Here is a 22649-nt window from a genome sequence, read left to right as displayed (position 1 = left end):
GTTAAACATCTTGGATACATAGCCAATTAGACTTAAGAGAAATAGTAATGTTACCTTCAAATTGGGAATGTCTCAAGTTTTTATTAATTCCAGTAATGTTATGCTATGGAGTAGGGTCTATCAACTGTTTTTATCTAGTACATCTAATGTGTTGGATTTTAGAGAAATATTTCCATTTAAAAAAAGGTCACTTTCTAAGCCTGCTTTCTTAATTCAGGGCCATGTTCAGGAGTCTATCTTCAATTGCCTCTTCATTCATGGTTCTTGGACAATAATCTAACCTAAAGACAACATTTAATGATCAGAGTCTTCAAAAAAGTAGTTGAGATCACTGAATATCTTTGTTCTGAACCCCTTTGCTAGAAGTGTGCGTTTAAATATACACCACTACAGTAAACTATAAAAATATAAATGCAAATACATAAAACGTGAGAATATAAAATATACAAACATAAATATAATATAAAAATTCAACTAATATAAAAATTCAGATATAAATATATATATGCAAATAAACACAAACATGTAAGTACACATAAGATATATAAATATATAAAAAATATAAAGTCCTTAAACTTCATTTCCCTCTTCTGAGTTGCAATCAAACCACAACATCAAAAAAAAAAAAAAAAAGAGATGCATTCAATGAAGAAACAGGTTTGGGGATTCTTATCATTAAAGAGAAATAAAGTAGTAAATTTAAATAACAGTCTTGGAGCCAGACATGCCAGAACAGCGACTCTGCTGATGTCAGTGAAGGAGTGAAGGTATTACACTGACAGCAAACAGCACCTGCTCTCCACCCTGCTCTGAACCTTCACTCCCTGATGCACAAACCTAGAACACCTTTTAGAGCTCAGCATGTGCTCAGAATTACAAAGCCAAAGCTGCCTCTCAGTAATTTCCCTTCTTCTAAAGAGGGATTCTGTTTGTAGCTGTGCTCTTCCCCACTAACCAGAGCGATCAGGAGGGTGTCACAAAAACACACACACAAACAGAAGCATGTGGGGAGGTGAATGATTTACTCCTGCCCTTGTTAACTCCTAACACAGGAGATAACCCTGTGGTGTCTGGGTGACACTGGCAGAGCATCCCTACACACTGTGGGAAGCCTCCCTCCTGTGCCTCCCTGGCTCACTCACCTGGTGCCCCAGTGTACATGATGGAAAACACGTTAATAGCTATGGTAGCAGCATAAAACACCGGGAGCGCGCGGAGACCATTGGGCACGGGGTCTTCCTGCAGAGAAACCACAGAAAAAAAGGAAACATTAGCTGCATTTCACACCAGATTATTCATGTCAGCATGAACCTCCATGTGGAAAACATGTGCTCCCTAATCAGTGACAGGCAGATGGAGCTTTTGGATGTTGAGGAAAGGATAGTGATAGCTTGGTTACACCCAAGTCCACAATGCTGGTCCTGGCAAGTACCAGCACCCTGGGAGAGCTTGACACTGTCAATGGGAACCAAGGACTCATGTTGTACTTTCCAGTCAGCTGCTGAGTGACCTGGGGGCGGGTTTCTTTCTGCAGGTGTGTTCTTATTTATTTTGTGTCCAAGATGAGGAGTCCCTTTCACTTAGCATGACTGAAGGGTGCCAAGCAGGAGAGGGCTTTGATGTTTTGTACTTGTGCTACAAGCAGCAGTGCAAGGCATCCATCTCAAAACCATATTCCCAAGCTCTCTTCTTCAACCAAGACAGCCTGGCACTTCCTACCAGCTAACAGAAATCCCTGAAATGCCAGGTGTCTGGCTGCATTAGCAGGTGACACACACAAAGTGAGCAGGCAATGTTTAGCACGGCACTGTGCCCGCTGCCCTCAGCGCTCACAAGGAAAGACTCAGCTGAGAGGGCAGCGCAAACGCAGCATGCGAGCCACGGACAGAGCCTTTGTGAGGGACTGCTCTGGCCTTTCCAGGGGCTCCACGTGTTTGCAAAGAGCCTGGCAAAGCTGAGGTCTGACTAATGTGGTTTCATTTCTTGCTGCCATGAGCTGTAAAAGGGAGCTGAGAAAAGGCTGTGGTCACCCTGTGCTATGCCCGGTCCCCAAGCAGGATGCAGATGGGCTGAATTTGCAGGGCCAGCTGCTATTCACTAACATCCCCAGCAAGGGCATAGAGCCCTGTAACAGGCCACAGACTCACAAAGCTAGAAAGCTGCTCTTTTTTTATGCATGCACACAAGTCACTACCTGCTTATGTCAGAAGCTCTACAGATCTTACTGCTTTGTGAATGGCACAGACGGCACTTGGGAGGCAATTTCCTTAACTTGAATTTTTCTGCCTCTTGAATGTTTAAATATACAGCTTTAATACCAGAGTTCACATGACTTTGATGGCTAATTTCTTAAGTTGCTAGGCTTTAAATACAATAGTGGAACCTTTCCTTATCTTTCATGCAACTTGAGTTATTTTTTATTCAAAGCTGAATCTTATCAAATCTATCATCTGTTTTTATCACTGACGTTTATTTAGAGCAGAAATGAAGAACGATGAAGCTGAGGTTACAGGTGGTGCTATTTATAGCAAAAGAATTAATCCCTCATCTATTTAAGTTCCCTGTATAACTGCTAATATAGTGTCCCTTATTTTAGGTCACTGTCATGCTCTTCACTTCCCCATTTTAGCAAGTTGAATGGTGTGAGAGAAATGGAAAAGGCAGTTCAAGTTTCCAGACCATGCTGGGTGGCAGGCAAGTAATCTTTTGTACTGGAGATACATGGACCAATGTTACTGCAGGTCACTAAAACCCATTGATTCAGGTTTCTTGAGAGTCTACAAAACAGGCAGATGCCCATATTCTAATGAATGATGTGCTGGAAAACCAAGGCTTAAAATTTCACGACTTCAAAATCCAGTTAGAGTATCTCCAAGGGAGGACTGCTCTGTTTAAACCACAGAGAGAACAGCAATTGTGAGGCTAAGTCAATGCCAGCAAGCTTGTGCTAATACAGAAGCAGCCTCCATGTACCATGCTCTGACCTAACAGAATATACAATATTAATTATCACATAGCACCTTCTAAGCCTCAAATACTTGTCAAATTACTTACTGTGAGCTTTCAGAACTGCTAAGAGCAAGTATAACTCAAATGGCTATTAAAATGACTGGTCTCCTGTCCAAAAAGAAGTCATAAACTCTCAACTATGGAAATGGCAGCACTCAATGGGAGGCTAGAACACAACCTTCATACTAAGCACTCATTATAATAGTGAGATTTCTTTACCTTGTTTAAAATGAAGAATCTGATCAGCACAAATAGGATTCCAGACATCAAGCCAGATAACAGTGGGGAAATAAACCAAGAGGCAACTGCGTTGAAGAAAGAATGAAACTTGAAATAAACAGTATTCTTGCATAATAGTTAAGTACATTGTTAATGAGCAATAAATCTAAAACAATTCTTGTACAACTGGAATGAATGTTCTGTATGTTTACTTACAACTGGTGCAACTCAATGTCCACCGACACTCATGAAAGTCAAAGTAATGCTAAGCACCATTAGAAACAACAGCCAAAGCATTTCCTGCTAATTTTGCAAGTTTAGCAATCAAACTCCTCAGGAAAGTTTCTTGTAGTTTGAATCAGAGTAGACCAAGAAAGCATTGTAATTTCCTAATCACCACCACCATGAATGTTGCAAGCAAGTAGAAAGCAACTGCATCTAGCGGGATGACTTGCTGCTCCCAGGGTAAGAGTCTTGAGCTCCAAAATGCCACAGGAGCATCAACTGTAATGTATGATGCATGCACATTTTTTGCAGGCCAGCACTGCAAGTGTCCAGGATGATTTAACTGAAGTAGGTGGCAAAGCTCCCACTGATTTCAATAAAACCAGATTAGGGCAGCACTCTGGAAATCTCATCCACAGTGATTTATTGTTTGCAGCATGGTTAACAGATTGATTCTGCTGTCACTGAAAACTCTTTTACTATTGACAGAATTTTAAAAAACCACATGCATTGCTGAAGTTATCATATATTACCATGCCTTCCTTCTAACAGAGACTTTAGACTGCACCTCAAGTTCCAAAGGCTTCCAAAACAATAAGAAAACACTCCATCACATCCCTGCTTGGATGTGCCACTGTTCTTGGCAATGGGAGGCTGTGAGTTAAACATGCTGTGTGCCCTGAAGGTGGTGGTGGGTGGAGGAACATGACTGTGAGCATTTACATGATAGCATTCATATTGTTGAGAACAAGAACAGGGTAGTATGAGCTGCCTCAAAGAGAATTAGAAGAGGAGGAATGTCACCTTGAAGCATGTTTCTTGAGGGACAATGTGTCCCCAGCTTACCACTGGGGAAGTACACCTTTTGCCTTACCCCCTTCTCCACTGGAGACACACTGCAGCCCTTAATGAACATGGCACCAGTGCATTTTCTGAATGACGTGACAGGGGTGGAAAATAAATTAATGAGGGAGTTATCAGCACAAAGCAGATTTCTGGGAATGTTTTTCATAGGCAGCACACACTATTTCACACACTCTCACACATAAAAGGAGACAGCACTTACCAATCTTGACAAGCTGCATCCACTGCACACCCTGCGTGCCAATTGCCACCAGAGAAAATCCAATCGTAGCACCTACAATGCAATGGGTCCCTGATATTGGGAGCTTCAAGAACGATGCAATTAGCTGCCAAACAGCAGAACCTAGAAACAAATGAACCATATGGTATCAACAACAATAACAACAATGTAACGCAGAAAATTCTTTGCCACACATTCTTTTACAAGTGCTGCCTACACTCCTCATGCATAAGAGAGATCTTCTAAAGAGGGTTTTGTTCCTGTTCTGTCTGTAAATGCAGATACTAAGACAGTTTAATAGCAGCTTTGAATGCTACATCTTACTTATGACTGTTTATGACTAACAGCTCCCTACAACCCATGACAGTTCTGCTTTCAGTATTTACAGCCTGTCTGATTAAGTACACAAACTGCTCCCAGTGTACGTCAAGCTTAGAAAACCTCACTCTTGAGAGCTGACCCTGGAAGCCTGCAGGTGATCAGCATAAGGAGGCATTCACCATTTCACTAGTGAACCACCCATGCTCCTAAAGTTGGATACTACCAGAGAAAGGTTCAAACTGTGGGACAGAGAGATTTCATGCTTCATCTCAGTGATACACAGCCATCCAGTCCTCTACAGGAAAAATGGACTGAGGAAAGAATACAGACTCTCTCACTGCCTTCATCTGCAGCTCATTGTTGCAGAGAAATTCAAGAAGGATTCCAAGAGAAATTCAAGACTGCTGAAAAGGCTTATGTTAGTCATGGAGAAGCCAAAGATACCCTGGCATAAGGAAATAAGTTCCCCTAACTAAGGGAGAGTGGGTAATGGTCTGTAAAGTAAATGCAAGATCTGGCATTCCAGCAAGAATTCCAGGAAGAATGCTGGCCAAGAGTACAGGGGGAAAAAAAGTATCCCAAGCACCTCTTTCAGGAGTTAGATCAGACACAGCTGGCCACCAAGCTCTCAAGCATGCAGCTCCATGCTCTGACTCCTTTTCACTTTGCAAAGACACAAAATCCCTGCTCCTCTTGCAGTGGCAGTAACCTCAGGACAGCAAAATACTTTTGAGAGTGACACCAGCTTTCTGTGGACCCCCCCTAATGTTAGAGAATTCTTACAAAGACCTCATTGTAATACTTCATGGCCTTAAGACTAAATCTTTGTGTGTTGAGTCACCAGTGGCAGCAATCAGACTGCCATAAGAGAGCCATAAGAGAATTTTCTGGCTCATGCCTCCTCTCTTAACAGATCTGCAGCAGATACAGGTGATAAAGCAAGGTCACTGAACATATGCTGGCAGACTACCCAAAGTTTCAACCTCCATCCTCAATTCCAACATGAGAAGATGGTTTGAAGGTCTTGAAACAGAGCCATCTGCAAACAGTGATTTGCTGGTATCATATGTGGCTGCATTTGGAAGTCAACCAGTTTGTAAAACTGATCTCTCCTGGCGTACTATCCCAAAACAACTGTTACTTCTCTTGCTAGTGGAAATTCTAGATCAATCAAGGAACACCTGCTCTTCAATTTTTTGGCTTCTTTTCCCCTGTACTAAAATAAAAATAAAAATAAAAACACTTTGAGACCTTTGACATGAACTTAGAGACCAGCAAATGAAGTGAGGAGAAGGAGAAATCAGACAGTTACATCTGAAAGAAGCCAAATAAAAGGCAAGCTACCCATAGATATGTAATTACAAAATACTTAGTATAAAAAATAGGGGAAATGTAACCAAGCCACAGCTGCACTGCAAATGTCTGGTGAGGACTGGATTTATTGTCAGGGGAAATAGAGGGAGTATGAAACGATTTCTTGTTCATTTAACTTCATAGAATCACAGAATGGTTTATGTTGGAAGGGACCTTAAAAATCATCTAATTCCAAACCCCGTGCCATGGGCAGGAACACCTTTGACCATTGCTCAACTGAAAACAAGCAGTAGAGAAAGAAACAGGTGGTGAAGGACCAATGGATGGCCTGAGAAGGACAATGCATAATCTAAAGAAGTTTAAGGAAGTGTTAAGGAACAGAAGAAAGTACAAAGGAAGCCAGAACAGGACTTTACTCTGGGACTTGCAGTGCTTTAACTACCTACATCAAAGCTTTAAATCCTCTTTAACATAAAATGTATGTTCTCAACTTTTACCTTCGCAAAACTAACTTAGGAAGCAGGAGGCTCACTAGGCTGGGTCAAAGAGTCCCAAATTCCGACCCTTCATGCCTGTGGACACTGTGGCCCACACCCTTTCCTCTGGGTTAGCATCCCCTGAAGACAGAGCGCTGCCTGCAGCCTGCCCACTGAGGGCACCCCGTTCTCCTGAGGCTCCAGCGCTCAGTGCCAGCTGTGAGCCCACACCAAACACCACGGCACCTGCAGGACTAGATTAGTACTTGGCTCTGCTAACCCTGGCTGGGATGGCCTCTCTGTTGGTGGCATCTCCTCAGTCACATCAGCTGCTGACTTCAGCTCACACCAGAACCTCGAGAACAACACACAGGCAAGTCCTGACAATAACTTGACAGTCAGTTGGTGCTGGGCAAGTACTACAATCTACCCCAAGAGCAACAGTCCTTAACTTCTCATCTGCCTAATAAACAACATTTTAATGTGCTCCAAACTACAACAAAATGCTACATATTAAAATTTTAATCCCATTACTTCCCGCTTCCTTTTCTCTTAGGAGAAGAGGTTGACCTGAAAATTACATCTGCTGTTTGCTGCAAGCATCAAAGGATCTTCCACCAACATCTGGAAAGAGGATACAGTGACTTTTGGTCTCTCTCAGACTGTTGACTCATTTAAGCCTCATTGAAATTCAGAAGCTAAATCCATTTGCAAAAACATGATCATGAGGCATGAGAGAACAGGGTGGAGGAAAATGCAGAGCAAAAACAGAAAAAGTAAACATCCAAAAAGGCTAAGAGAAAACACAGAAAAAATATCATACATCCAGAGAAAAGCTAGAGATGGATTTGAGGGAAAAAAAATACTGAAATCTGCATTTTGTAACTTGTGATTAATTCTGAGACTTATAATGTGGAATTTCTTCCTAATGCCCCTACTGGAGGAAGGGAATGCAACTGGTCATGAAGTTCACACAGGCTTATGTAAATAGGCATGCAAATAAGTTGTTTTCTTTGAGCTTCTGGCCAGTTGCCTCTACAGGGGGTATCTGAGACTTAAAACTTTGCCCTGCCAGGATCAGGATACCAGAAATAGATCCAGGAAAGAAAACGGACCCTTCCTTCAAAGGGAATCAAGAACATGCAGGTCACTCACACTTCAGTGCTCCAGGCTCACCCATGGGAATGGCCTGAGCCATCTCAGCAAGCACAAGGATAACAGATGCAAGTGGGATGGTGCTAAATAGCCACCCTCCACCTTGAGGGAAAGAGCAAACACCTACAGCTGACCCTGCAAGGTATCAGGAAAGAGGAACTGATGGGGTGGGGGGCAGGGAAGGAGCACCTGAGGTGGGTTAAAGTGGCACCATCTGTGGAAGTGGCTGCTGCCCCAGGGATCTCTTGGTGACCAATCCCTCTTCCCCTTGGGCAAGGAAAGGTGGCCAATCTTCAGGAGGCTCAGAAACAGCCACAGAACCAAGGGAACTACCTTCCCACTCTCAGGCACACAAAGCCACCTCTGACAACTCCAGAAACTGTCACTCAATGTCCATTTTGAACCATAAAAATAAAAGAATTTTTTTTTTTTAAAGGCACTCAATTTTCCCTTTTCCCAAAGGAAACAGGAAAATAACCACATGTAGTAAATCTCTGCACAGACTCACCCAACTCCTGTGCAGGTCTCACGTAAAAAGTGTGCAGAGGTTAGAAGGGATAGGTGGAAATAACATTTAGGTCAGGTTTAAGTAGGTTTAAGGAAGAAAATCTTCAAGTGGAACATCCCTCTCAAGCAGAGGATGCTGTGATGCCTGTGTAAATCACCAAGCTGCCAGACTGAGGTGGGAGGCTGGCCCCTTGCCGGGGCTGCCTCTCCCACAGATAAAGGGTTTCCTCCCTGCTGCCCTTTAAGAGCAGGTTTGCTCCTTGGGGGAGCTCTCTAAAAGCTCACAAAGCCTCTTGCACATAAACAAAGAGTAAATACCGTGGCTTAATGTTACTTACCTCAGAATATGCTGTTTGTTCTGAACAGAGATTTAGTTAACTACAAACACAAGCAAGGGGAGCAGACTCTAAGGGCTGACCTGCTGTCGTTTGGGTCAGAAAAACTAAAAAGACCTTAAATGTGTGATTATTTTTACTGCTCCCTTAGTTTTGCCGTGGGTAAGGGTGAAATGTAGGACTAATTGCAATCGCTCAGCCAGGCAATCAGTTTACAGAAGCGTTTGGATTTTCTGAAACTTTTTAAAAAGGATTCTTCCTCATACACACTCATTGCAAACTGCTGATTCTGTAGGATCTTGTGTACAAACACAAATGCTAAACTTTTATATTTTCCATTTACCATCACAAAAATCTCCAAAATAATTTTTTTCAGTGTCTTATACACATATAGGATCCACTGTGTTAAACATTCCTTTTCATCTCTTAGTTAAGTGGCTGAACCACTGAAAAAAGTAAATTGTTAGAAGCATTTTAAAAAAACATAGGAGACTTAAAAAGGAATACAGGCCCCTGCATTCCCACAAAAATGGATGTGCAGGTCCAGAAGATGGGAAGACTGAATTAACAGTGCTCACAGTTAACAGGGTGACAAATACAGAACAAACATTACTTGGAATAGGAAAGTGTTACTTACCAACCATTGCACTCACTTCTCCTGCCATCAGCAGCGGGACAGTGTTGTTGTACAGGTTAACATCAATGATACCTTTCCGAATTGTTTCTCCTACTTTTGCTCCCAGTAACACTGAGCCAGTGGTTTCAAAAACTGAAGCCAAAATGCAAGCCTGGCGTAAAGTAACAACACCAGAGCCCACGGCCGTTCCGAAAGAATTTGCAACATCATTTGCACCGACCGAAAAAGCTAAAATAAAAGCAATGATAAAACCCACAATGACCATCCACAGGTACTCATCCATTGCCATCTTTCCCCAAACTGTAGATTAGCTTCCCCTTTGCAAATAGTTAATAGTCAAGGCTGGAGGGCACCGCCACGGATTTGGAAAGCAGATTTCTTGTAAACAATGAGTTCTCTCTGGAAAGTGCTGGGTAGTGTTAGAATGTGAAGAAACTGCTAACTGCTGATTTTCGAACTACTATAAATACTGTTCATTTGGCTGCCTTCGGTCAGCAGTGAAACACATTCCATATTTTGCTTCCAAACCGGTAGGACTGCGATGTTCTGTCCTGCAACAGAGAAAAAAAAAAAAAAGAAAAAAGAAAATTAAAAAAAAAAAAAGGGGAATACTCAGCAGAGCTCATAACAATGCGTGTTTTCAGAAGTAAACAGATGATTTAAACCCACTAATGGGGTCCTACCTCAGCATGTGACTGCTCTAATCATAAAGCAATTCAGAAAAGATTCAAATTGGGTCACCTCCAAAGCAATATGTTTCTTGCAATATCACTGACCAAGAAAATCTTTGGAGCAATTTAAAAGGATTTAGAAAGTTTGAGAATTTTGTTTGTGTTGAATTTACCAAGCAGAGCAATAAGCCCTCTTTCTAGCAGGAGGATTCCTCTTGGCTTTTTGCACCCAGTGAATATAAGACAAAGGGTACACAGACCATACCACACAGCCTGACTCCCAGCTGATACAGAACACCTGACCACTGACCTCAGCAGAGCTCTCAACATTTTATCAGCTGCAGCCATGGATATGCTCCTTTGAAAAATTATTTTATATTTCTGTCTAGGAAATACCACTGAAAATACTCTGAAGAACATTAATATTCATCTGTTGTTGTTGTTATCACATCCCATGCTGTAAGAATACAATTTCCTTACAGCTTTTCAGTCACTGAAACAGCACAATAATTTCAATATTTCCATGTATCCCTACTGGTTTAGAGAAGTCTATGAAAAAGGTGCAAGGAAATCACTGAACTCTGTTTTTTCCTATAGATAGTTACCAATTACTAACAGTTATTATATTCAAACTATTGTCACAGATGTCTTTGAGTATTTCTTTTGACAGGTTCAGTTTTATGGCTGCCTTTTGAATTACATCTTTCTTAGTCCAATAAAAGAGTAAGCTTCTTCAAAGCAAAACATGGACACGGAGAAAGGGAGTTTAAAAAATTAAACCTTCATCATCCAAAAGACTGTTAAATGGAGTGATAAGGCTCACAGTGACAGCAAGATGGTCAAAAGCTAGAAGGAAATTTTCCCAAACCACTGGCTTCCAAGAGGGCCAAATCTCTTCTGTTACTGGCCACCACAGAGACTTCCTGAGGTCCTGTGGCAAGGGGTTAATGAACATTTAGCAGCCAATCTGCATCAGCCAACTCCACCTCTTTGAAGAAGCACTTCTAGAGAGCAGGGAATGTCAGATTAAAGCCCTGAGCCCACTTCCTGCTCACTCTCTATTTCCTCACAGTCACTTCAATACAATGTTCCCACACCGACAGTTTCAAGACCATGCTTAATTTCTTTCAATTTGGGTCCTGTGGTAGCAGGGAGGAAGGGTCTCTGACACCCCTGCAATAATAGCAAAGTTAAAAAATTAAAAGAGATTTGGCATACCCAGCATCCTGAGGTGCTGGGTTCTTGAGAACAACCAAGAGGAAAATAAAACCTCTATCCATAAGTGTTTCCTAGAAAACTCTAAAATTGATGTCAAGGATTGATGCTTCCTCTGCAGAAACATATTCAGCAAAAAAAGATGTCCCTCTTTCTTTCTGCAGGCTCCAAACTGGCTGAACAACTGTTGCTCCAGTCTTTTCCAGACATGGAGCAGACATCAATCCTTGAATGCCTTACACTCTAAAATAACATTTCAGAAGGTCTTAATGGCTAAAAACATTTGTATAAGGATTTTTATACTATGAGATAACATGAGAAAACAAAGCACCAAAGCATGTTTTCTGTTTGAAGACTTGTTGCTTTTTTATAATTCATGAGCACTCAGCCCATTGAGTGGAAAAGGACTTGACAGAAACAGAAAAGGCTAATGATATTTGGAAGAAACAATTACAGTTAGCACTTGTTTGCCTGTGAATGAAGACCAAACCCCACTAAAAGCATTTGTTAAAAAATTTCTATTATGCATGTCAGATTTTTGCCAGGAGATGAAGTACTGGACCAGGGTCCTTCCTTGATCCTGGAGATTAATGATTAAATTCTTCATCCTGCATGCATTTCCACAGTACCTTTGCCAAGTTAGTCTCAGTGCCCCAGTTTCTTCTCCTGAAAATGGGCAAAGCTGACTGAGGTCCACACATGCACCCACAGACTGTGATTATACAAGACCCATTCCTTTGGACCAGCTAGATAAAAGCACACCCTTATTCCCAACAGAGATCTGTCTTTCCTCCACTTATCAACCAACCTACCAATTTATTGTGGTGGCCCAGTTCCTGGGACTGAGAGAAAGAGCAGGGCGAGTGTGACATTGCCCCACCACAAGAGAATTCATGGGACAATGTTTGCCAAATCTGGCTCCTCCAGCCACGGCGAGTTCTTGCAGTTACCAAAATAAACCACTAAGTCACAAGGTTGCCTTTATTAGCTTCCCTGGGAGGAGGATGGGGTGAACTCCTCCAGATGGTCCCAAAGAAATGAAGACTTCAAGAGTGCGTATGTGTGCTCCTAAATCACCTCCTGGAGGCCAGAGAGTCTCCAGGAGACTGTCAGCAGGGCTTCTGGCAAAGGGCTCACAGAGGCAGCTACTCAAACTCCCTCCCTGTGAAGTAGGATACGTGGCCTCAGGAGAAAATGATGTCTTAAGTAAGAAGTCACCCCACCTGTCATTTTATGCAAGGTGATGGTTCAAAATAGAGCTTCCTCCAAAACTTGAGAGGCTCAACTGTGTTGGCACAAGCAACAGCACCAAGCAGCAGCTAAGCTGTGTCTTTAACAAGATGGAAATCAAAAGGAAAAAGGAAATAAACACATGTTTAAAAATTAACATGTAGGTTGCCTGTGAATGGCTAGGTGTTACTACTTTCAACCTTAAAAAACGGTAAGAGATTTTAAATGCTTATAAAAAAAAAATGGCAAAAAAAGGCACATCTCTGCTGAGAAAGTTTTCAGAAATGCAAAATATCCTGCAAAGCAGGCCAGTGACTAAATACAGACTAAATCTTAGTCTGCTTCCTTCTAGAGCCCAAAATACATTTGGCATGCTCAGACATGCTGAACTATGCCCCTCATCACCTAATGTAACCCAAGAGCTTGTGATGTTGTTAGTGGGATGAAAAAGAAACTGGAAAAAACACCACACAGGAGGGAATGGCAGGTGATCTGCTCCACGTGTGACACCTGGAAGTCAGCAGCCTGTGTCTCTCCTGTTCTCATATTTCATCAACGTGCCTCTATGCAATCCAAATGCAATTCAACCCAACCTGCTGGGTGCTGGGAGATCCTCCCAGTTACCTCTGGGACTGACACCTCCTCTGCAGTCAGGTGTGCTCTGCCACCACAGCAGACTCTGGGTGGAAAAGTACATTTTCCTATTTAGGCTTTGGATAACTCTTCCTGAACCAGCCCAACTCGTTCTGCCATGCTGCAAACTCACACTTGGGCAGTAGCAGGGCAGAGGAATTGTGTTAGGACCAGGAGCTGCAGGACCTGAAACTGGAGCGTGCATCTCTGATGGATGGAGAGAAATGCACAGAGATGGCATTTCAAGCTGGAAGAAGCTAATTCTGCATTAAGGCAAGTTTTTTAGCTAACAGAGTTTCCTTATGGTCCATAGTCAGTGCACCATACTTACAAGGTTTGAGTTGAAGCCTTTTAAATGGACTTAAAAACTTGCACCTCAGCAAGAAAAATTCGATTTTTGGAAATGCTAAGCACGTCCCTCTGCCTCACTGGCAGATGATCCAGACATTCCCCTCGGACTGTATTTTATTATTCACTTAACAGCTTGTTATAACTCTGTCAAGACAGAGTGCTATTTCTTCCCTAAGGGAGAGATGAGAACAAAACCTAGGTAAAAAAGCACCTCAATTCATGCACAATGACAAGTGAATCCTCAGGAAAAAGTTAGGATCTCGTGTTAAACATGAGATCATTTTAGGACATGTTTATATACAGACATTTACTAAGACAGGTCTCCTGGAAGCTGTTCACAGTACACTACTGAGCCTAGACAAGTTTTAGTGAAAAAAATAATACTAAATTTGAAAATCAGAGATGTCAGGGTTTGGGGATTTTTGTTTTTGCTAAACAAATTGCTGCTAAAGAGAACAGAGAAGTATCAAACAGCAGGAATGAATGGATAAATAAAAGCTCAGGACTAAGTTCAAATTCTAAGGAAGTAATCAGAGTGCATTACCATCTAGCAATCCGACTGTGTGACATAAAGGAACAAACAGAGATCCCATAAATGTCCTTTAATATTCTCTTCACTGAGAATTAGGGAAGAACCTACAGCATTTGTAAGGCATTGAAAGGTATGCAGCTCATACCATATATAAATCATACTGCAGCTCTCCTACTCTCAGAAGTTGCCCCAAGCTGCAGCTGAAAATTTTCTTCTGCTCTGGATGGGACAGAGATTCTGCGACATCCCAGTTTTAACTGATTTGTTGTTGCCCAAGTATGAACAAAAATCAAAGGACAGCAGCTAGTGTAGCATTTCCCAAAATAATTTCTATGACTACTCCACTTTGCATTATGGCAAGGCAGACAAGGGAGGACAATTTCTTTTCCTCTGCTGTGTTGAAAACAGTAGATGTTTAATGACTGACAGCAGCACTGGATTTGTACTGACAGGCAGGTTCACTTCTAGTTACCAGTGGGGGAAAAGTCTGTCTAAAATGCTTACCAGACAGCAGCTCCTGGGAGGTTAGTCCGTATCCTCTCTTTTGTATCCTCGGCTTTTTATATAAAACCAATCTGTCAGGTTCCCACCTATGTGTACAAACTCAGGCCAGATCTGGCATTCCAGTCTCCAAATCTCCACTCTCCAGTGCTCTGAACGCAGCACTGCATAGAAACCGAGCCTGGTTTATAACCAGAGCTTCTAATGTGGTTCTTATCAATAGTCCTTATCATTTCCAGTTCATGCTCAGGCCACAAGGCTCACAAATTATTTACTTAAAATTACTAACGGTACATTCATGATATGAAAGGTAGTATTGAATCAAGTGGCTCAAGACAGAGAACACCCCTATATGGCTCTAAATTACATGCACAGGACTTGTCACAAGGCCAAACATTATGCAAGTTTAATGCTCCAGTACACAAAAAGCACTCTGAACTTACTATAAAAAAAAAAAATCAATTACCACATCAGCAGAAGCAGGTTTTTCTATCAATCAGTTCCTATTTTAATACAGTCACAATGTGTTTAAGCATACTTCATGCTACTACTTGATATGGAAACAAGACTGAAGTTGATAGCTTTCCAAGGATTCCTGTCCAGTTTAACATTGCAGAGAGGGACAGTCACTGTCAGCTCCCAAAACTTCCAGAGGATGCTTCCTTTTCCTAGTCCCTATCAACCTTCTGTTCCCACCACAGAAAGGTCAAAAATGGATATAAAATACCTAGCATGAGATTTTGTTGCTGAAAACATTCACTAAAAACACAGACAGCAGTCACTTTAAGCAATTCTACAAACAAGTAAGAAAGGTGAAGTATCAGCAAACTCTCATGCATTTGCTGATAAACATATTTTTCTCTAACTAAAGGACAATTTGATCCTTCAGTGACTGAACAAAGTCTTTCTAACAGGCAAGTAGTTTTACGACTCAATACTAGAGATTTGCAAGATCCATTCAGAGAAAACAAGTGTTCATGGTTACAGAAAACATGTTTTATAAAAGAAAACCATGCAGAGAAGTCTTTAAAACTCACCCAGTATTTAAAAGTTTTATCAAGAGAAAAATGAGCAAAGTTCTTCTAGCAACCTTTCCTCCTGATCAGAAATACAGGTTGCAGTCTAAAATAGATATCCTATCATTCAGCACAGTCACATCTGAACATGCAAACTTTCAGAGGGTAGAAAGAGGGCTGTAACTTACACCAGGCAGTCCGGGGATAAAATTCACTCCGGCACAGGAGAGCACACAAGACAACACTGAGAAGCATCAATGCGAGTCCAGATTCTTATTCAGTAGGTGAAAATCTGCCTCCTCTTAAGCAAAGAATTCTGCTGGGGGTGGGCACTGATAAAACACAACACTGCGTCACGACTGCACCAGAGAGACAAACCAATCCAATGAAGCTCGTATTAAAAGCAACAAAACGCTCCCTTCCCCCTCCCCACCCCCAGGCATAGCCATAGACAAGAAAGGAAATCTCATTTTTGACTGTCAGTTGGGTGTTTTGGTGAGATCAGGTAATCTCTGAGGAGTCCCAGATCTTTTCTTTGCAAGCACACTTAAATGCACTTTTAATTCACGTGCCTGTGACAGTAGGGTATGTACATCCAATTTGGGAATGATGTTGCACGCTTGCTACTTTATCCATGTCAGTAGAGGTCCCACAGGCTACACAGACTGCAGAAAGTTAAAGATGTGCACGAGTTTTGTCTGGATCGATGCCTAAGCAAACAACTTCACTTTCAACAGTTCAGCCTAAATTATCCAATCCAGATTCCTTCAACCACTTTCCTTTAAGTGGGAAACATTTTTTGCACATAAATCAAGGCAAAACTAATGTTTGCCTAAAAGTACCCGGCTTAGCTTTATATAAAATAATTGCTTTAAGACTATATAATGCAATTCAGTTATAATATTCAGCAAAAAGGAATTAAAATCAAAACTGCATTGTCACAGTTAAAAATCTGACTGACAAAAATTTATTTGCACACTTTTATGGTTTATAAATTTATCTGCTAGGTTTTACTCCATTCAGAGTAATTAAAATGTGTGTAATGATATTAGAACTTAATATAATTAAATCTGCACATTTTCCTCATCCTGAACATTTGAGAAAAACCAAATCAATTCAGTTTTGTGAACACAGACTTGGAAACATAATCCTTCCTGATCTATTTTTTCAAGTTTGAATAAAGGATATTTCCTAACAAGAAGTCAAAAGTTTTCTGAATTGGTTAAATTCAGCTGCACATCTGCATGGTTATTTGGTAATAATAAAAAGTATTTTACATTTCTTAAGAAAACTCACATGGATTAGCAAGCCTACATCACCTTCTAAAAAGAATTAGGAAAAAACTCCAACTAGAAATCTGCAATGAAGAAATGACATTCAAATCCCCCCCCCCAAAAGAAAGAATTATACCTATTGAGCCATGATTATTTTTAAGAAATGGTGATTCTTTATTTAGGGTCGATACCCCACTACAACTAAGTCTGTGATACAGCTGCTACCTTTATGAAAAGCTACATCTCTTTAGTCTGGTTGTGATGTCTTTCCTTTTGCTCCTGTAATAGCTGACAAACAGGCTTCCAGTTTTTAGAAAACCGAGGGGCTAAGACTTTCACAGTGGTTTTCCCTTATGGACAAAAGCAACATATTTTAACAACAACAGCATGTTAATCTTTTCCTGCAGATTATATATCTTAATACCTTTTTTTACTTTTTTTTTCCTAACAAGTAGCACCCATCAATTCAAGTGAGAGGGACCATAATGGTAAACATTAAGTCAGCTTGTATTTATAGATCTGGATTCCAAAGTTTTAAGAAAGCGAATAAATAAGCGCAGAAACTTCTTGTAGCACTTGTTTAACTTTATAAGGTAAAAAGAAAAAAAAAAAGGCAAAATATTATTCCATGTTCTGTTTATAGCTGATGTCTGCCTCTCCCAGTAAGCGTTAAATCCATCCTAATTCTCCTTTAGAGAAGCCAAGGACCATTCCCCCAGCTTACAGCAAGCACCACCAGCGTGCAGGTAAAAACACTGCCCAGGGCACATGTGACCTGAGAGGTATCTATTTCAATTCCAAGCCCCAGAAGCTGCCAGCCTGACCTGTGGGAAGCATCTCAGACCCAGGAGAGCTGCAAACTGGAACCATTTGAGTGCTGCTTCCCACGAGCCAGCCTGGCCACAACGGTGGCTTCTTGTTGACCTAAGCTTCAGAGCTCGGTCTACACACAAAGCAAAGGATATAATAAACAGCACAGAGAAAAGGAAATATCTTCAAAGTTTCTGTTCTGCTACATCAGCATTGTGGACTTCAGGCATGGGAAAATTCAAGCCAAGATAGGCTGACCATTAGAAAGAGTTATAATTTGGGACACCACTAAAGAAGCAAGCAAAGGAAAATTTATAAGACCACAGAATAAATTGCGAGGATTGGGTTTTGGAAATGGCAGCACCAGTTTGGTTCCCATCAAATCAAATATTTGTAGAAATGATAAATTACAATCTTGATCAGATATCATAATTCGGTTTTAATTGTAATTTATTTTGGTAAATCAATAATTGATAGATCCTTGTTTGATTCAACAAACTCATGCTAGGCAGATTTATATTCAGGCTTAAATAATGTAATAGGACAGGCCAATTTAAATATTTCATTTTAAACCCCCTTTGTTCTGCATTTCTGGATTAGCTATTTTTTGAAAGATGCCCAGGTTCTCATTTCCCAGTGACCACTAAAACAAAGTTAATTTTGCAACTAAGGGTAACTTTTATATCAAAGGTAATTGGCTTTTTTTTGCCATTCAGGTTGCAAGGCTACATATGTAAATGATTATTCAGATTTTAGAACACCTACTTTTTGAGTAGAAAATAATGGGGGATGAGTATAATTTTCTAACATAAAAACCCCTAAGAATTGGAACCTGAATGCCTGTAAAATGCATTTACTCATGAATAGATATACAACAAAAACATCCAAAAGCTGCAAGCTTAGTGACCAGCTACAGGAGTTTCTGGGCTCTCACATACCTGCTGGTACTCTAAAACTGGGAGCCATAAGCACCTGGAACTGGAGACCCTGACCCTGCCTGGGAACCTTTATTCCCCCTCAATCTATAAACAAAGGAAATCAAATCAATGAGGAGGAATGAAAAGGGGTGGCAGATGGCAGCCCATCATACCTCAAAGAAATCTCCAGCCCTCTTCTTTCTGGTACTTAAGGCCCCCATGACCATCTCCACCATGGGAGCCTTGAAGGACACCACAGGCCAATCATTACCTGGAAATCAGCCCTGAGGCCCTTCAGACTAACAGAGATTTAACCAAACCTGCTCTACCAAACACAGCACCACTTCTTGGAGCTCTGGTAGTTCTATTATGCTCAATGAATACCAACAAAACTCTGAGCATCTGCTCTGTAGAGAGCTGCAAACACAGTTTAAGTTAAAAAGAGCCAATAAAGCACATCTGCTTTTGCATATTGGATAGCAAGTTCTGAAACATTCTGTTATCTATCAGGATAATCTCCAAAAGAGATACATCCATGTTTCACTGCAAGAAAACCATCTCAGGGACTCTGCAAAGTTTAATGCAGTAGATATAAAAATTAAGAAGTCATTTAGCAGGGAGCAACTCCTCTGCTTTGATTCCTCTAAGGAATCAAACCCCTTGGATGGGCATTCTTGATGGCTCTGAACTCTGTTACCCTGTCATCCAAACATCTTTTTTTCCAGCAAGCTTGTGGGCTCTCAAAGAGGACATCCCACCCCAGTCAAGGGACTTCCACTCCCAGTGGTCGAGGTGAATTAGCTGTGCTTGCACAGGCATGCATGGAGAGCTGCCATGTTACAGCATGTGACTCTGCTTGAGATCACACTTGTCTACTGAGTGAGCCAGCCCTGGGAAATGAAAGGGAGGAACCCACAAGTGGAATTGCTGGAGGCCAAGGCTGGCGCATAGGATGACACAGGCTCCGGGTGCTGTGTGGCCTGGGAGAGCCATGCTGACTCCAACCTCTACCACAGCACAAGCCCATGTCCAGCCAGGAGGAGTTCAAAGGCAGCAAAGCAATTCTGAAGGAGCAAGGCTTTGGCCAGTGCTGATTCAAGCTGGGAATGGTCCTTTCCCAGTTAATGCTGAGAACTGGACTTGGATCGCCTGTGATTCCAGCAGACTGACCAGAGACTGGGGCACACCCATGTCCACACTAAGACCAAGGAAAAGGGTGAGCTGCTGTTCAGAGCCACCCTGAGCTTAATCTTCCCCTCCCCAGACCCATATCCAAAAGAAGCAGTCAGCATGGGCACAGTACTATAAAAGCCCTGGCCACTGCTGACAACTCAAGGAGCATTATCCTGAAATACTAACGGACCTGTACCGACTTTACACAGAACATAAAAACTGCCCACAAAACACTCCTCTGGCAATCCAAAAATATGCATTTTGCAAATTCAGAGGCATATGTAAAGATGCCCTTGGTGAAAAGCCAGAGTGTGGTTGCCAAAAGTCAACAATGCAAATTTTTCAGATAAAGGAAACCTGACACATCCAGCCCCAGACTGCCTGCCATTTCCATTTCAGTTTGGGTTTCAGAGAACAACCACTGTGGAGCCTTCTGTTTGAGACAGAAGACATGGCTGGAGCTCCCCTGAGTCCAGCAGCCCCCTCTCTTCAGAGCTGGAGTGAGTGAGTAGCTATCAACATGCCAAACCACACCGGCTGGCTCTCACTGCCAACCTCCAAAATCAGTGTGGCCCACAGGACAGAAGACCAAGCACTCCTGATCTAGCTGAATGTCAAAAGGAGAAAAGGACCAGGGCTATAACCAGAGGAGGGACAACACTCACAGAGGTGTCAACTAGGGTTATGGGGGTAAATGGAAATAGATTAAGCCAGTACACTCTGGCAATGGAAATTTTGCTGCTTCTTTTTCCCTATGAGCATTGCAGTAATAGAGATATAAAGGGGGAAACAGCAATGAAAGCTGTGACCTTGGCTTCATTTCACAGGAATCAGAGACAAATATTCATGCTTATGCTGCCTGGCAACCATGCAAAGCTTGGCATCTGCCAATTAATAGGCCCGTTGCCCCCTCAAAGCCCAATAGCTGCTGATCTCTGTCCTTGAGTTCATGTAACATCCACATCTGTCTCCTGCAGCCTTTGCTGCTAGAGGCATGAGGACCATGATGGGGAAGCAAATACCTTGAGTTCCACCTACCAGGCAACATTAACCTGCTGGTAGTTTTACCGTAGGTTGAACAAAGAAGTGCCCAACAGACTTGTGACATGGGCTACAGATTAAATCACTGTCAATGCAACGTGCCAAAGAGCGTCCCACAGCTGGGTTCTTGGCTTAGCAAACACCTCCAAGAGGGCTTACTAAGGGTGTGTGGTCATATGAAGCAGGTTGAGAAAAGTTAGGCTTTATCTCTCCTGGAAGGCCGAGGAACAAACCAGTGGTCCAATGTCAGGTGGAGCACAAAGAGCCTTCCTAAAGGTTTGGGCAAGATAACAGGACACAGAGACTGATGAGCATATTCATCTTCCAAAAGAGCTTGAACAACTGAAATTTCTCTGCTTGACCCACAGGCTGCAGGGAAGAGGAAGTCACTAGGCAGCAGAATGTATTTGAGTACTTGGCACCAGCAAACAGGGCCGGTGGCCTCTGTGCCTCATCCTCAGGATAACGCATTCCTAGCTAATGATGACACCAATGCATCTCAGAAGCCCCATGGCTGCCCAGAGGAGAAGAGATAGAATGGATGCTGCTGAGAGGTCAGGAATAGCAAAGGGGATTCCATGAGGAACCCCCCCCTCTTCCCTGCCTGCTGGTGTGAGAACCAGGGCTGGCTATGCCAGGATCCTGCTGTGGCCACCATGGCTCAGGCTGGGACTTCTCTAGACTACGCATCCCCCACGCAGAAAATGACCAACCCAAAAATGGGAGTGGCACTGACACAGACCTCTCTGCTCCACACAAGCACAGTGAGAAGAGTCACACCACTCCAAGGAAGGGTGCAAATTCCAGAATTAGCTGAAAAAATCAAGCAGAAAAAGAGAAAATAACCCCCAAAAATAAATAAAATTAAGTCTATGGCAGCCACCCATGACAATCACACCATGTCAAGAGTCCTCTGAAATATGGAAGAACATGCAGAGCACATTTCTTGCAAGACCTGAAAGGGAACAAGGACTATCTCTGTCATACTGATAAGGAAAATTTACCCACTGTTATCCGTAAAACAAACGAGCAAGTAGATAATCATATAAACAAAGAACACTGAATACACAGGCAAAAAGAATATAAAGTATTTTTTCCTTTAAGGAAGTAATCAAGGAATCTACAATTAATTAAAAAATGGTTTCTTGTCACCAAGACCTTCAGAAGTCACATAAATCTATTCCTCTTCCATCTCTTCTACACATAAATTAAAAAGGGGAAAATTAATTGTGACATCTCTTCAACTATCAATCAGTTTCTCCACTTTGAATTAAGCAGATATTTAATTAAATCAAATTAATAAAATTATGTGAGGAAAAGAGTTGCTCTGAAACAGTGGAATACATTACTCCCCAAATGGGCTTAATATTTCAATCAACACTGTCTCCAAGCCTTTAACCAGATATCTTTCACAATTCGATTTTTTTCTTTAAAACTTCAGCAGACATGAAGATATCTTAATCACTTAATTTAATACTAATAGCTAAATAGATTACAATAAATTTGGGTTATATTACAAGTTTGTTTCTTTCAAATCCAAAATACTATGAGTTTACAAGAAAAATAATACTTTTCAGTTTAAAAAATTCCTCAATTATGCAAAAAGTATTTTCCATTCTCTAAAGTAATCCAGAACCTGGACTGTATTATTCACTAATGTACTTTCCATCTGGGATAGGCTGGTCACTAATCATATGTGAAATTCAGGGGTACAGAAGACCGTTCTCTATCTACTTGCAAACACTATCATCAATTACTGAAAAATCTACTTAGAATTGGAAAAAAATAACAAACTCATCCACTGGCTACTCTAATCCTGGGATTCTGTTTTGACTGAGATTCTCTAAGGTTTATTCAGAAAACAGATTAATTGCACAAACTCGAATGCACAGTTCTCCATCAATAAAGTCTTCCACAAGAACATGCAGGAACCCACACTGAGTGTGCCTCATGGGCAAACACCATGAAAGGAGCAATGCTGGCAGAAACACTACGTGAACACG

The 22649-nt window shown here is 41.6% G+C and overlaps 1 protein-coding gene across 4 annotated transcripts in view; it reads right to left on the bottom strand.

The window, feature by feature from the left end:
* Positions 1-22649, bottom strand: part of SLC20A2 (solute carrier family 20 member 2) — a 56793-nt gene that overhangs the window by 22579 nt on the left and 11565 nt on the right. For 3 of the 4 annotated variants that reach the window (XM_077177155.1, XM_054633703.2, XM_054633702.2), the window contains 5 exons: positions 15620-15763; positions 9283-9833; positions 4520-4660; positions 3229-3314; positions 1143-1239 (listed from right to left, as the gene is read on the bottom strand). In XM_077177155.1, the coding sequence (XP_077033270.1) occupies positions 1143-1239; positions 3229-3314; positions 4520-4660; positions 9283-9571 (613 nt within the window). In that variant the 5' untranslated portion in view covers positions 9572-9833; positions 15620-15763. The remainder of the gene's footprint in view (positions 1-1142; positions 1240-3228; positions 3315-4519; positions 4661-9282; positions 9834-15619; positions 15764-22649) is intronic. The other variant, XM_077177156.1, reaches the window with a different exon arrangement.

This window comes from Agelaius phoeniceus, chromosome 4 (genome assembly GCF_051311805.1).
Source record: "Agelaius phoeniceus isolate bAgePho1 chromosome 4, bAgePho1.hap1, whole genome shotgun sequence".
NCBI classification, from domain to species: domain Eukaryota; kingdom Metazoa; phylum Chordata; class Aves; order Passeriformes; family Icteridae; genus Agelaius; species Agelaius phoeniceus.
This window is presented reverse-complemented; position numbering and strand designations above follow the sequence as displayed.